A 16,602-nucleotide genomic window follows, 5' to 3' on the forward strand; every position below is an offset into this window, starting at 1 on the left:
GGCTACCAATATTTTTCTATTTCAAGTCACCAGGATTTTAAAATCCCCTGTAAAAAATCAAATGGACAGGCCTAGTTTGATCACTATTTACACAGTTAAACTCAGTTAGTTAACCTGACAATTGACTCATCAGTTGACTCCTGGTACAGATACAAAATACATACAACCTTTAGAAAAATAGCCTAATGTAGGATGTCCACTGAATTAGTCTTTAGGTAGTGTCTTATTTTCACCAGATGATGGGGTGCTTGTTATTCTTTTTATGGATTTCTCATTCTGCAACTGATTAACAGCATATATTTTTATATCCAGTACCTTCAGAAAGTATTCATATCCCTTGACATATTCCACATTTTGTTGTGTTACAGCCTGAATTCAAAATGGATTAAATTGTTTTTTCTCTCTCACCCATCTACAAACAATATCAATAGGTTCCCTTCTTTGCGGGACAGTGGAAAACTTCCCTGGTCTTTGTGGTTGAAACTGTGTTTGAAATTCACTGCTTGACTGAGGGACCTTACAGATAATTGTATGTGTGGGGTACAGAGATGAGGTAGTCATTCAAAAATCATGTTAAACACTATTAATGCAAACAGAGTGAGTCCATGCAAGTTATTATGTGACTTGTTAAGCACATTTTTACTCCTGAATTTATTTAGGCTTGCCATAACAAACATCATTCCACTTTGACATTATGGGTTATTGTGTCAATTTAATCCATTTAAATTCAGGCTGTAACACAACAACATGTGGAAAAAGTGTAGGAGTGTGAATACTATCTGGAGACACTTCTGTATGGTCTACAAAAAGTATTGAATAATATCATTTCCTGCTTTTAATCTTAATTCAGCATACATTGCATAGATTCACAGATATTTGCAATTGAGCAATGTCATTTTTGTTTTGAAATGTTGATAGAATGGCTTATATTTCGGTGTAGCAGGCCTACTTTTCAATCTCAACACTGTAATTGTATTCATCCTAAATGCCTCCCCTTTAGATAGCTAGGCTAAATGTTGTCTCGTTTGTGTGCTGTATGTCAGGCCCCAACCTGCATCACCGTTCATAGTGCAGTAATACCATGTGGTTGTTTTATATTAGACTACACCTCCACTTTTTGGACTTTGTTTTCCTTTCACCAGTTATTGACATAAAAAGTAAATATCAATGAGTGTCAGAGTGGGTGGGCTTAAATTTGTGTCCACATTATGGCGCAGTGAGTGTGTATGGCTGAAATTATTTTTATGACTGCAGGGTCCTGTTTCAATCACTGGCGTCAGGCAGGCGCACGACACGAACTCAAAAGTATTTCACCTTCTTGCATATCGCCGTAAATATTGCGAACAACATAACTAGGTTACAACAACTTTTTGAGTTTTAATTTGCCATCAACCTAATAGAAGCTTGCGGTTCTAGTATCCTTCACTTGTGACTTTGAGAAGGTGTCTCTGTTGGACCTGTAGGACCTAGGCTACAGTCATTTTTTTTCCACTCAGCGTAAGTAATGGAAGAAAGACTAAATATATTTTTAGGGATTGGTTAAGTAACCCATCGGGTTTTCCTAGTCGGTGGACATTATTGCATACATGTGAATGTTTTGGTAGCTTACATTGATACATTGTTACTTTTTTTCCGGGGTCCACATTTTGGATTAATCATAATAACACGCTACTTTTTTCTCCCTGAATGCGTTGCGATGATGTCATCGACTCTACATTTCCTCCAGTTATGGCGGAGCTGAAGTTTTCTAACTTGTCGTGGTAAGTTTGCTCTGACAGTGCCATTAATTCTGCACAAAATTGGATTGCAGCTGTCGTCTTTCTCCCGTTCCATTTCACTGCGAGTCTTGTTGGAGTCAGTAATTATTGTGATAGGAGAATGGTGATGTGTGAAGTTTCGGTTGCTGTTGGAGTTAGGATCGTACGGGAAATGGGCCTAGATGGGCTGTTGTCATATTTTATACAGCGTGGCATTGTTTATGCTACTTCAATCTAACAGTCTTTAGAGGAAATGTTGAGTTAACCTTGCAAATTATAGGACTGAGAATTCAGTTATTTCTACCACTATTCTCCACAAATGTATTGATTTATCTTGTGAAATGTATATAATACATTCTTTGCATTATATTCTCATTCTATAACACACTGAGATTTGTGTAGTATAGCCAGGTTACTTTATAGAACATGTTTAGTTATTGCATTGCATACATTTTCACACTGTAATGTAGTAAGTAGGCCTGTGAACTGATTGTGATAAATCTAAGGGAATTGTTTTGCTGTCGGTGTTTGTTCAAGAACGTCAGCTCTGCGCAGTGTTGCGCAAAGGAGGGAACGGGACAAAAATAATCTGTTACCGGATGACTACGCGAGCGTTGCAAAATAAATGTAGAAATCTATGTTATTCAATTATTGCACCCACACTGCTCGCGCACGTCAACGAGCGTCTGCGTTGCCAAGGGCAAAAATAGAACTCCTTTCTATTTCTGACACAGATCGTGCTGCATGTCCTGCCCCTTCCTTCTCCTCATTGGTTTATAGAAGCAGGTACCCATGTGCCATCTCCTCATTGGTTATACCCACGTGGGTGATTGATAGATTAACTGTGTTGCTGGTCGGTGTAGTAATACTATGAAAGTTTAGATGCCAATCACCATATAAGTTCAAAGATGAAAAGCCTGGAAGGAGGAGAGATGACAACTAGAAACGATTCGGTTCACCGTTTTGTGTGTGAATTAATTGTCGGAGTAGAGGACCTTGTGCATTTCAGGTAAAATAACAACTCAATGTTTATATCCCAGGACAAATTAGCTAGCAACAGCAAGCTAGCTAAATAGGACTAATTACCATAAATGTTTAATGCTTTTCGATCTGTTCCCTAATTAATATAATTGGTTCAGAGTTTGTTTTGATATTTTAATCTACGTGTTGTGATCGCCTTTGGTGTAGGGGGACAAAATAAATGTATGCACGATGGCGCATGATGGCGAACGCGTACAGCCGGTTTGGTATAGAAATCAGTTCTATTTCTGACGCAGATCATGCTGCAAGTCCTGCCTCTCCCATCTCCTCATTGGTTTATAGAAGCAGGTACCCACATGCCATCTCCTCATTGGTTATTACCCACGTGGGTGACTGAAAGACGAACGAGGTCAGTGGCGGTAATGCACCTAATTTATGAAAGTTGCCAATTGCAATATAAAGTCAAGAGAAGAAAAGCCCGGAAGCAAGAGAGATGTCTAGAAATGATTTGGTTGAATGTTTTATGTGTGGATTAATTGGCGGAGTAGAGGACCTTGTGCTTTTCAGGTAAAATAACAATTTAATGTTTATATCCCAGGACAAATTAGCTAGCAAGTTCAAGCTAACTTGCTAACTTGCCATAAATGTTTAATGCTTTTTGACCTGTCCCCAAATTAATATATTTGGTTCAGAGTTTGTTTTGATACTTTAACCTGCGTGTCGTGATCGCGTTTGGTGTGGAGGGACAAAATATATTTATGCATGATGGCGCACGCGCGCAGCCGGTTTGGGTTACATGTTAGGCTTTTGTCCTTTCACTAAACATTCCACCAATGTGTATGTGTTCACTAGATGACTGACAGGGGGCGCTGTTCTGAAGTCACTGTCTGCCATTTTGATACTCCTGATAAGGAAAAGCTTCCATAAGAATTCATGGGAATTTACAGTATCAATGTAATGTTGTGAATACAAAAATACATGCATTTAGTTATTATTATTTTTTGTAGTGGGGACTGCAACATAAGAACTTTATTAAAAATGTCAATGTTTTTACATTTTACATTTTTATTGGCTTCTGTTCAGTTCATACAATTCTATGTATTGTTTTAAAAAAGTATGCATTAGAGTGTCTGTAATATCATTTTTTTTAATTCTCCAAAACTAGTACAGCAAATCTAGCAATTCTCTTATGACAATAGATTGCAGTCAGAGTGCAGTATAACTGCAGTACACTGTAGGGTAACTACAGTTAGAGTGCAGTATAACTGCAGTATGCTGCAAATAATGCGTCCCAAATAACACTGTTTTTTATTGCAGTAATTGTGCAATATTTCTGCAGTAGTAACCTCAGTCTGCAGATAGACATTATTGAGCTAAAAGCTTAACGCGCTGCAAGTCCCGCTCCCATTTACTCATAGTTTTTTTTGCGAGCATACTAACCTACGTGGGTGATTGAGAGATGAACGAGGTCCACAAACTAGTCCAGTTGGTGGCAGTAATGTTAATGCACCTTTTAAAATTGGTTTCCAACCACCATATAAAATCCATAGAAGAAGAGCAAGAAGATAGATGAATCAAAGAAAACAAACTAAAACCTAAAGTAGGTTTCCCCTTTTATCTGTGGATTAATTGTCGGGGTAGAGAACACACAATTTTGTATGACTCAGAATTTGTTTCAGTTCGAAGAAGATCCAGCTAAAAAAAGGAACATACCCACTGGGCACATGCTGGTTGAATCAATGTTGTTTCTATATAACCTTAATGAAATTACGTTGAACCAATGTGGAATAGACGTTGAATTGACGTCTGTGCCCAGTGGGTATGCATTTCAGGTAAAATAACAACCCAATGTTTATCTCCCAGGACAAGTTAGCTAGCAACACCAAGCTGGCTAAATGTCCATGACCGTTTTCATGTGTGTTTCAACCTGTCCCCAAATTAATATAGTTGGTTCACAGTTGGTTTTGGTATTTTAACCTCCATCGCACGCATGTTGATTTTGTCCATCCACACCAGATGCGATCATGACACACAGGTTAAAATCCACAGTTATTTTGCAACGCTCGCGCACACAACGTGGCTGGTGAGGCTTGCATGTTAGGTTTACTTTGCGGGTATAGAAATTGTGGTGGTGCATTGTATAACTTGTTGCTTCTGAACTGTGCATTTTGCCTAGCCATGCATATTGAAAACAACAACTTTAAAAAAATATACTTCACCTTTATTTAACCAGTTAACAAGTTTTAATTTACAACTGCGACCTGGCCAAGATAAAGCAATGCAAAGCAGTGCGACAGAAACAACAACACAGAGTTACACATGGAATAAACAAGCATACAGTCAATAACACAATGGAGAAAAAAAGAAAGTCTATATACAGTGTGTGCAAATGGCATGAGGAGGTAAGGCAATAAATAGGCCATAGTAGCAAAGTAATTTCAATTTAGCAGATTAACACTGGAGTGATAGATGAGCAGATGATGATGAGCAGTTGATGGTGTGTAAGTAGTGATACTGGTGTGCAAAAGAGCAGTAAAGTACATAAAAACAATATGAGGGATGGCAGCAGAGAACTGGAAGGAAAGGCAGGCAAAATAGGTGTTGGCTTTGGGGATGACCAGTGAGATATACCTGCTGGAGCGCGTGCTACGGGTGGGTGTTGTTATCGTGACCAGTGAGCTGAGATAAGGCGGAGCTTTACCTAGCATAGACTTATAGATGACCTGGAGCCAGTGGGTCTGGCGACGAATATGTAGCGAGGGCCAGCCGACTAGAGCATACAGGTCGCAGTGGTGGGTAGTATAACGCGCTTTGGTAACAAAACAGATGGTACTTCTTAGTGATTCCAATAAATAAACACAATCTTTGTCACAATTTGTCTTTGTAGTGCTGGATGACGCTAGACTGGCTAACACTAACACTTAAAGTCTGATGTTGTTGGCACAGTGCGTTGATAATGAAGGAGGCTGTGGTTGACTCTCTTTTGTGTCTTTCTCACTCAAACACCAACAAGCACAGCCAAACACAGTCCCCGAGCAATCCCAACAACGAAGTCTCAACCCCCGAGGATTTTTGTTGTTGTTCAAAGAACCAATCAAACCTGTTGCACAATTTCTGAGTGAATATTGCATTAACTAGTGGCCTCCTTTCCAGACCAGTGTGGTCACAGCTCTCCCTGCACTGTGGGTCATGTCAGCTAGGCTAGGATGACACTGCATTGTCTGCATGAAGGCAGCTGGAGGAGTATCAATGTCCATTTCTCTAACAAGTGCAATTGCTCCTGCCCCAGTGACAAAGCCTGCTTATGGCAGGGACTGGAAAAATAAAATTATATTTCATTGGCATTCGTTGCTGGTCCACCCACTTCCTACCCTGTACATTTTGAACACAACTCCAACTGAGTTATGGTGGTCTCACCGGCTATGGTCGTGTACCTGTTGAGTAGGCCCTTGGTTTTGTGTTGTGACCTGTGAACCTTGTGGGGTTAAAGTTTACAACAGTAGTCAATCATCTCTGTCATGTCAACTGTTCTCTGTTTAAGATGTTTGTCTTGTGTCCACACGACCAGAGACAGTATTTACATTTCTTGTGTTTATGTGTGCTGCTGCATTTGTATTGAAAACAAGATCGAAGCCGGTGCATATTTGTAGTAAAATGGGCCAAAGGGCTTGTTGTTACAATTTGATGAGATCTATCAACTAGAAAGTGCTCTTGTTTTCAGATAATTATTGATTGCAATGAGGATTATTTACCACCACAGACAGATGCCGGCACTAAGACCGCACTCAGCCAGCTGTATAAGGAAATAAGCAAACAGGAAACCACTCACCCAGGTGCGGTGCTCCTAGTGGCCGGAGACTTTAATGCAGGGAAACATATCAGTTCTTCCAAATCTCTATCCACATGTTAAATGTGCAACCAGAGGGAAAACATTTTTCGATCACCTGTACTCCACACACAGAGATGCGTACAGAGCTCGCCCTCCATTTGGTAAATCCGACCACAACTCTATCCTCTTGATTCCTGCTTACGAGCAAACATGAAAGCAGGAAGCACCAGTGACTTGGGTCTATAAAAAAATGGTCAGATGAAGCAGATGCTAAACTACAGGACTGTTTTGCTATCACAGACTGGAACATGTTCCGGGATTCTTCCGATGACATTGAGGAATACACCACATCAGTCACTGGTTTATCAATAAGTGCATTGAGGACATCATCCCCACAGTGACTGTATGTACATACCCCAACCAGAAGCCATGGATTACAAGCAACATTCACACTGAGCTAAAGGGTAGAGCTGCCGCTTTCAAGGTGCGGGACTCTAACCTGGAAGCTTACAAGAAATCCTGCTATGCCCAGCGATAAACCATCAAACAGGCAAAGCGTCAATACAGGGCTAAGATTGAATCATACTACACCGGCTCCGACGCTCATCGGCTGTGGCAGAGCTTGCAAACTATTACAGACTACAAAGGGAAGCACAGCCGCGAGCTGCCCAGTGACACGAGCCTACCAGACGAGCTAAATCATTTCTATGCTCGCTTCGAGGCAAGCAACACTGAGGCATGCATGAGAGCATTGGCTGTTCTGGACGACTGTGTGATCACGCTCTCCGTAGCCGACGTGAGTAACACCTTTAAACAGGTCAACATACACAAGGCTGCGGGGCCAGATGGATTACCAGGACGTGTGCTCCGGGCATGTGCTGACCAACTGGCAGGTGTCTTCCCTGACATTTTCAACATGTCCCTGATTGAGTCTGTAATACCAACATGCCTCAAGCAGACCACCATAGTCCCTGTGCCCAAGAACACAAAGGCAACCTGCCTAAATGACTACAGACCCGTGGCACTCACGTCCGTAGCCATGAAGTGCTCTGAAAGGCTCATAATGGCTAACCTCAACACCATTATCCCAGAAACCCTAGACCCAATCCAATTTGCATACTGCCCCAACAGATCCACAGATGATGCAATCTCTATTGCACTCCACACTGCCCTTTCCCACCTGGACAAAAGGAACACCTATGTGAGAAAGCTATTCATTGACTACAGCTAAGCGTTCAACACCATAGTACCCTCAAAGCTCATCTCTAAGCTAAGGATCCTGGGACTAAACACCTCCCTCTGCAACTGGATCCTGGACTTCCTGACGGGCCGCTCCCAGGTGGGGAGGGTAGGTAGCAACACATCTGCCATGCTGATCCTCAACACTGGAGCTCCCCAGGGGTGCGTGCTCAGTCCCCTCCTGTACTCCCTGTTCACCCACGACTGCATGGCCAGGCACGACTCCAACACCATCATTAAGTTTGCTGACGACACAACATCACCGACAATGACGAGACAGCCTATAGGGAGGAGGTCAGAGAACTGGCTGGGTGGTGCCAGAATAACAACCTATCCCTAAACGTAACCAAGACCAAGGAGATGATTGTGGACTACAGGAAAAAGAGCACCGAGCACGCCCCCATTCACATCGACGGGGCTGTAGTGGAGCAGCTTGAGAGCTTCAAATTCCTTGGTGTCCACATCAACAACAAACTAGAATGGTCCGAACACACAAAGACAATCGTGAAGAGGGCACGACAAAGCCTATTCCCCCTCAGGAAACTAAACCGATTTGGCATGGGTCCTGAGATCCTCAAAAGGTTCTACAGCTGCAACATTGAGAGCATCCTGACCGGTTGCATCACTGCCTGGTACGGCAATTGCTCGGCTTCCGACCGCAAGGCACTTCAGAGGGTAGTGCGTCTGGCCCAGTACATCACTGGGGCAAAGCTGCCTGCCATCCAGGACCTCTACACCAGGCGGTGTCAGAGGACTGCCCTGAAAATTGTCAAAGACCCCAGCCACCCCAGTCATAGACTGTTCTCTCTACTACCGCATGGCAAGCGGTACCGGAGTGCCAAGTCTAGGACAAAAAGGCTTCTCAACAGTTTTTACCCCCAAGCCATAAGACTCCTGAACAGGTAACCAAATGGTTACCCAGTCTATTTGCATTGTGTCCACCCCCCAACCCCTCTTTTACACTGCTGCTACTCTCTGTTCATCTTATATGCATAGTCACTTTAACTATACTTTCATGTACATACTACCTCAATTGGCCCGACCAACCAGTGCTCCCGCACATTGGCTAACCGGGCTATCTGCGTTGTGTCCCACCACCCGCCAACCCCTCTTTTTACGCTACTGCTACTCTCTGTTCATCATACAGTGCCTTGCGAAGGTATTCGGCCCCCTTGAACTTTGCGACCTTTTGCCACATTTCAGGCTTCAAACATAAAGATATAAAACTGTATTTTTTTTGTGAAGAATCAACAACAAGTGGGACACAATCATGAAGTAGAACGACATTTATTGGATATTTCAAACTTTTTTAACAAATCAAAAACTGAACAATTGGGCGTGCAAAATTATTCAGCACCCTTAAGTTAATACTTTGTAGCGCCACCTTTTGCTGCGATTACAGCTGTAAGTCGCTTGGGGTATGTCTCTATCAGTTTTGCACATCGGGAGACTGAAATTTTTTCCCATTCCTCCTTGCAAAACAGCTCGAGCTCAGTGAGGTTGGATGGAGAGCATTTGTGAACAGCAGTTTTCAGTTCTTTCCACAGATTCTCGATTGGATTCAGGTCTGGACTTTGACTTGGCCATTCTAACACCTGGATATGTTTATTTTTGAACCATTCCATTGTAGATTTTGCTTTATGTTTTGGATCATTGTCTTGTTGGAAGACAAATCTCCGTCCCAGTCTCAGGTCTTTTGCAGACTCCATCAGGTTTTCTTCCAGAATGGTCCTGTATTTGGCTCCATCCATCTTCCCATCAATTTTAACCATCTTCCCTGTCCCTGCTGAAGAAAAGCAGGCCCAAACCATGATGCTGCCACCACCATGTTTGACAGTGGGGATGGTGTTTTCAGGGTGATGAGCTGTGTTGCTTTTACGCCAAACATAACGTTTTGCATTGTTGCCCCAAAAAATAATTTTGGTTTGATCTGACCAGAGCACCTTCTTCCACATGTTTGGTGTGTCTCCCAGGTGGCTTGTGGCAAACTTTAAACGACACTTTTTATGGATATCTTTAAGAAATGGCTTTCTTCTTGCCACTCTTCCATAAAGGCCAGATTTGTGCAATATACGACTGATTGTTGTCCTATGGACAGAGTCTCCCACCTCAGCTGTAGATCTCTGCAGTTCATCCAGAGTGATCATGGGCCTCTTGGCTGCATCTCTGATCAGTCTTCTCCTTGTATGAGCTGAAAGTTTAGAGGGACGGCCAGGTCTTGGTAGATTTGCAGTGGTCTGATACTCCTTCCATTTCAATATTATCGCTTGCACAGTGCTCCTTGGGATGTTTAAAGCTTGGGAAATCTTTTTGTATCCAAATCCGGCTTTAAACTTCTTCACCACAGTATCTCGGACCTGCCTGGTGTGTTCCTTGTTCTTCATGATGCTCTCTGCGCTTTTAACGGACCTCTGAGAATATCACAGTGCAGGTGCATTTATAAGGAGACTTGATTACACACAGGTGGATTGTATTTATTTATCATCGTCATTTAGGTCAACATTGGATCATTCAGAGATCCTCACTGAACTTCTGGAGAGAGTTTGCTGCACTGAAAGTAAAGGGGCTGAATAATTTTGCACGCCCAATTTTTCAGTTTTTGATTTGTTAAAAAAGTTTGAAATATCCAATAAATGTCATTCCACTTCATGATTGTGTCCCACTTGTTGTTGATTCTTCACAAAAAAATACAGTTTTATATATTTATGTTTGAAGCCTGAAATGTGGCAAAAGGTCGCAAAGTTCAAGGGGGCCGAATACTTTCGCAAGGCACTGTATATGCATAGTCACTTTAACCATACCTACATGTACATACTACCTCAATAAGCCTGACTAACAGGTGTCTGTATATAGCCTTGCTACTCTTTTTTTCAAATGTCTTTTTACTGTTGTTTTATTTCTTTACTTAGCTACACACACACATACTTTTTTTCCCTCCGCACTATTGGTTAGAGCCTGTAAGTAAGCATTTCACTGTAATGCTGTTGTATTCGGCGCACGTGACAAATAAACTTTGATTTGACACAAATATGCTATTTGAAGCGTTTCTTTCCAAAATGCAATATATCCATTTTCCATTTTTTATTGTTGTTTTATTTCAGTAATTTACCAACCTATCTAATCATGGCAACGGAATTGTTCAGAAATATATATATTTGTTCAAAATGTATTTTTTGAATCAATACAGTAATATGAGATCTGTATGTAAAACATTTACATTGGACATTTTAGTCATTTAGCACATGCTCCTATCCAGACCGACTTACAGTTAGTGCATTCATCTTAAGATAGCTAGATGAGACATCCACATATCACAGTCAAATATACAGTATACAAACATTCCATTCCAGCTAAACAATGAATATACAGCGTTTTGCCCCCCCAAAATATTTTTGATACACACCTCAAATCTGGCAATCAAAAATCTGAGAACAGTAATACAGTTGAAGTCGAAAGTTAACATACACTTAGGTTGGAGTCATTAAAACTCATTTTTCAACCACTCCACAAATTTCTTGTTAACAAACTATAGTTTTTGCAAGTTGGTTAGGACATCTACTTTGTGCATGACACAAGTAATTTTTCCAACAATTGTTTTCAGACAGATTATTTCACTTTATCATAATTCCAGTGGGTCAGAAGTTTACGTACACTAAGTTGACTGTGCCTTTAAACAGTTTGGAAAATTCCAGAAATTGTGGCAAAATGGCTTAAGGATAACAAAGTCAAGGTATTGGAGTTGCCAACACAAAGCTCTGACCTCAATCCTATAGAAAATCTGTGGGCAGACCTGAAAAAGTGTGTGCGAGCAAGGCGGTCTACAAACCTGACTCAGTTACACCAGCTCTGTCAGGAGGAATGGGCCAAAATTCACCCAACTTATTGTGTGTGGGAAGCTTGTGGGAGGCTACCTGAAGCATTTGACTCAAGTTAAACAATTTAAAGGCAATGCTACGAAATATGAATTAAGTGTATTGTGGCGTACAGCAGGTCAGCCACCAGCAGGAGACTCGTCGAGGACTGGTAACAGATGGAGAACACATCACGAGGCGATGGCTCCATCTGCTGGACGTGCCAGGTCTCGAAGGGCTCTCCAAACCCCAAGAAATGCAAGCAAGGGTTCGAGGAGGTGGAGTACCTGGGGTATTTGATCGGACGGGGGAACGTGAAGCCCCAGGAGAGGAAGGTTCAAGCTGTGCATGACTGGTCCGTTCCACGAACCAAGACACAGGTCAAGTCCTTCCTGGGACTGGCAGGATACTATAGCCGGTTTATCCTCAACTTTGCGGCTATAGCTCACCGATATAACCAGGGCCCGCCTCCCGAAAACAGTGAAATGGACGGACGAGACAGAAGCGCTGTGCTCCCATCCGATTCTGATAACGCCTGATTTCCAGGTGCCGATGGTGGTCCAGACGGACGCATGTGATACGGGACTAGGGGCCGTTCTGTCCCAGGTACACGAGGGGGAGGAGCACCCCATCATGTACATCAGCCGAAAGCTGATGCCTAGGGAAAAGAAATAGCCTGGAAGTGGGCGCTAGACACTCTCAAGTATTATCTGCTAGGTACCCACTTCACCCTGGTCACGGACCATGCTCCCCTGGTCTGGCTGGCCCGGGGAAAGGACACGAACGATCAGGTCACCAGGTGGTTCTTTTCCCTTCAACACTTCTCTTTTTCAGTTGTGCACAGGTCAGGGGTGAAGCATGGAAACGCGGATGCCCTATCGAGAAGGGAGACTTATGACAGTCCACTCCCCGACAGAGCTAAGGGGGGTTGTGTGGCGTCCAGCAGGTCAGCCACCAGGGGGAGACTCGTCGAGGCCTCGTGACAGATGGAGTATACATCACGAGGTGATGGCTCCATCTGCTGGACGTGCCAGAAAGGACTCCTGTGTTATTGTTAACGGTTGCAGAGGTAATAAGAGGGAGTTCAGTTTTGTGCCCGACAGGGAACATCCAGACCCGGATCCCAGAAGATGGCATCCCGGAGAGGATCTCATAGGGGAGACATATCCTTTTCTTTTTGATATTTTATTCAAATAAACACCCTTGAAACTGAGCTAATTCTTCTCTGTCCGTGTCTGATCTGGTTAAACGTCTTCACCAAAACCCCTGGTCTGCCACAGTATGTCAACTTCTGACCCACTGGAAATGTGATGAAAGAAATAAAAGCTGAAATAAATAATTCTCTCTACTATTCTGACATTTCACATTCTTAAAATAAATGTATGATCCTGAGACAGGGACTTTTCACTCTGATTAAATGTCAGGAATTGTGAGAAACTGAGTTTAAATGTATTTGGCTCAGGTGTATGTAAACTTCTGACTTCAACTGTATGTTACACACACATGAAGCGCTCATTTCTGGTGAAAAAAACACATATGATCAATTATAGCATTTTGGAAATAAACTCTTAATTTGTGCTTTGATTTTGAATCTTTGCAGGTGCTTTGTTTTGTGTGTGTTGATATGTAGCAGATGTGCTGGTGAACCACGCTTGCATGATGAGTAACCTTGCCTTAAGGTTTACATTTGCTACCTGAGCTAATTATAGGGAGGAGACTCAATTTCGAAGTATTCAAACCCATTCGGTTATAAATATATCGATTTTTGTCACAAAACACATTTTCTCACCCAACATGTAACCTCACCCAAATTTACTTGCTCTAAACAGAGTCATCCAGTGTCATGTGTAGAAACCTTGCCTAGTTCACAGTCTACTGACATGGCTGACCTCTAGTGTAGCCTGATATTTCTCTGTGTCCCCAGAGCCCTGAGAGCACTAGTGTTTGCTGATGGAGCACCTCCAGGGAGCGTGGAAGACCCTGAGCAACGGCTTTGGAATGAAAGACTCTGTGTTCGAGGGCCCCTGCCTCTCCCCCACCATGGTTCAGGGCTTTCCCTACCAGCGCCGCTCCTCAGATGACAGCAAGATCCCCGACTCTAAGACCAGCAGCACCATCCGAGTCTACCTCCCCAACCAGCAGCGCACCGTGGTGAGTCTAATAGAATAATAATATTAATGTTGTAACTAACGGTACATTTCATTTGAAGAGCCTTTCAAAACACCCAAAGACACTGGACACATGGACACACAATGAAAACAGTAGTTCAGAGGACAGGGAGTGAGTGGGATTACTGAAACAACAACACACTGTTGCTGTTGTTTTGAGTGAGTGCTTAATTAACTGAGTCACCTAAGTGTGGCAGTTTATTGGTGGAAAATTGCTGCCTAAATTGATTGTCACCATCATACAGAGACACAGACCATTATCCCAAATCATCCCATTATCCCAAAATATAATGTATTATGCACGTGTTTTAACTAGTCACATTAAGTGTTGTTGTTGTTAAGTATGTTTGTTGTGGTCCCCCAGGTGAACGTGAGGCCAGGTATGACCCTGCACAGCTGCCTGATCAAAGCGCTGAAGGTGCGGGGTCTGCAGCCGGAGTGCTGTGCTGTCTTCAGACTGCACCCAGGACAGAGGAGGTATGCACTAGGCACTGGAGAGAGAGATCAGAGTGGTGTCACTGGCTCTCTCCACAGTGTCAGTGACAGTTATCCCTAACCACTGACACAGGGTCAGATATTATTTCACCTGCCTAATATTTAAAATCTAGGATTGAGAGTGTGACAATCTGATCCTAGATCTGTGGTTAGGGGAAACTTATACCATTTTTTTTTCAGCCACGTGGTTAAACTTTTCTGCAAAAAGCTTTCTACAGCTATTCCACCTTTCAGGTTAAGACGTATTGAATGACCTTTTCTTGTATTGGTCTGTAGTCTCCAGTAGGTGTTACCTTACTAAATGTGTCATGTCCCTTTTCTAACAGTAAAAAGTCACGTATGGATTGGAATACCGACTCTACCTCACTAATTGGGGAAGAACTGCTGGTGGAAGTGTTAGATCATGTCCCCTTGACGACGCACAACTTTGTAAGTAGCCCATACATAATTTTACACCATCCACCCAGGCCGTTACTATTGACTGGAAAATAAATAAGTACTTAATTCTCCTCTTTAACTTTCAGGTTCGGAAAACATTTCTTAAGTTGGCCTTCTGCGATATATGCCAGAAGTTCCTTTTGAACGGTTTCCGTTGCCAAACATGCGGCTACAAATTCCATGAGCATTGCAGCACCAAAGTGCCTACCATGTGTGTGGATTGGAGCAACATCAGACAGCTCCTGTAAGTCTCCTCTCCTCTCTACTGTGCAGAGCAAAACAAAAAGTCTGCCAACACCCAACTGTTTTGTATTGAGTAGCCAGAACACTTACAAAATAATATGAATGTTAAGTACAACAATATATCAATCGGTGAATAAAGGATGCTATGAACATTCTAGCATAGGGGATAAATGAATGTACTGCTCTCACAGTCTGCATTGTTGATAGCTATTCAGAACAAATAGATACAAATGACATGTTCTACAAAGGAAACATCCAATTGATGAGAACAGTGTTGTCAGGATAAAGTGTAACCTCTGTTGATATGGTTTATGTAGTAGAGTAGTTCATAGGGACCCAGTTTTGCATACAGGCACTGGAAATAGAGAATTGTTTTGCATACAGGCACTGGAAATAGAGAATTGTTTTGCATACAGGCACTGGAAATAGAGAATTGTTTTGCATACAGGCACTGGAAATAGAGAATTGTTTTGCATACAGGCACTGGAAATAGAGAATTGTTTTGCATACAGGCACTGGAAATAGAGAATTGTTTTGCATACAGGCACTGGAAATAGAGAATTGTTTTGCATACAGGCACTGTAAATAGAGAATTGTTTTGCATACAGGCACTGGAAATAGAGAATTGTTTTGCATACAGGCACTGGAAATGGAGAATTGTTTTGCATACAGGCACTGGAAATGGAGAATTGTTTTGCATACAGGCACTGGAAATAGAGAATTGTTTTGCATGCAGGTTTTAGAACTCCATATTTCAGTAAGCAGTAAGCATGTATAGATGGCTATCACTGGCAATGAAGGGATACATGGCTCATTTTATCTGGCAACCTTCCATGGTGCTTTCTTTATCCTGAAGTATTTTCAACAGATCTACAGTTGAAGTCGGAAGTTTACATACACTTAGGTTGGAGTCATTAAAACTAGTTTTTCAACCACTCCACAAAATTTCTTGTTAACAAACTATAGTTTTGGCAAATCTACTTTGTGCGTGACACAAGTAAATTTTCCAACAATTGTTTACAGACAGATTATTTCACTTATGCTTTAACTGTATCACAATTCCAGTGGGTCAGAAATTTACATACACTAAGTTGACTGTGCCTTTAAACAGCTTGGAAATTCCAGAAAATGATGTCATGGCTTTAACAGCTTCTGATAGGCTAATTGACATCATTTGATGTACCTATGGATGTATTTCAAGACCTACCTTCAAACCCAGTGTCTCTTAGCTTGACATCATGGGAAAATCAAAAGAAATCAGCCAAGACCACAGAAAATAAATTGTACACCTCCACAAGTCTGGTTCATCCTTGGGAGCAATTTCCAAACGCCTGAAGGTACCACGTTCATCTGTACAAACAATAGTATGCAAGTATAAACACCATGGGGCCACACAGCTGTCATACCGCTCAGGAAGGAGACGTGTTCTGTCTCCTAGAGATGAACGTACTTTGGTGCGAAAAGTGCAAATCAATCCCAGAACAACAGCAAAGGACCTTGTGAAGATGCTGGAGGAAAAGGATACAAAGGTATCTATATCCACAGTAAAACGAGTCCTGTATCGACATAACCTGAAAGGCCGCTCAGCAAGGAAGTGCACA

At 42.2% G+C, this 16,602-nt stretch overlaps 1 protein-coding gene across 4 annotated transcripts in view; it reads left to right on the top strand.

Annotated features, from left to right (window-relative positions):
• The first annotated feature begins 1,236 nt into the window (after window positions 1-1,236).
• Window positions 1,237-16,602, top strand: part of raf1a (Raf-1 proto-oncogene, serine/threonine kinase a) — a 46,259-nt gene continuing 30,893 nt past the window's right edge. The window contains exons 1-6 of one of the 4 annotated variants that reach the window (XM_020505957.2): window positions 1,237-1,497; window positions 1,727-1,760; window positions 13,582-13,808; window positions 14,190-14,302; window positions 14,647-14,749; window positions 14,845-15,002. In XM_020505957.2, coding sequence (XP_020361546.1) covers window positions 13,608-13,808; window positions 14,190-14,302; window positions 14,647-14,749; window positions 14,845-15,002 — 575 coding nt within the window. In that variant the 5' untranslated portion in view covers window positions 1,237-1,497; window positions 1,727-1,760; window positions 13,582-13,607. The remainder of the gene's footprint in view (window positions 1,498-1,726; window positions 1,761-13,581; window positions 13,809-14,189; window positions 14,303-14,646; window positions 14,750-14,844; window positions 15,003-16,602) is intronic. The other 3 variants (XM_020505954.2, XM_020505956.2, XM_020505955.2) reach the window with 3 other exon arrangements.

The sequence above is a fragment of the Oncorhynchus kisutch genome, linkage group LG17 (genome assembly GCF_002021735.2).
Source record: "Oncorhynchus kisutch isolate 150728-3 linkage group LG17, Okis_V2, whole genome shotgun sequence".
NCBI lineage: Eukaryota > Metazoa > Chordata > Actinopteri > Salmoniformes > Salmonidae > Oncorhynchus > Oncorhynchus kisutch.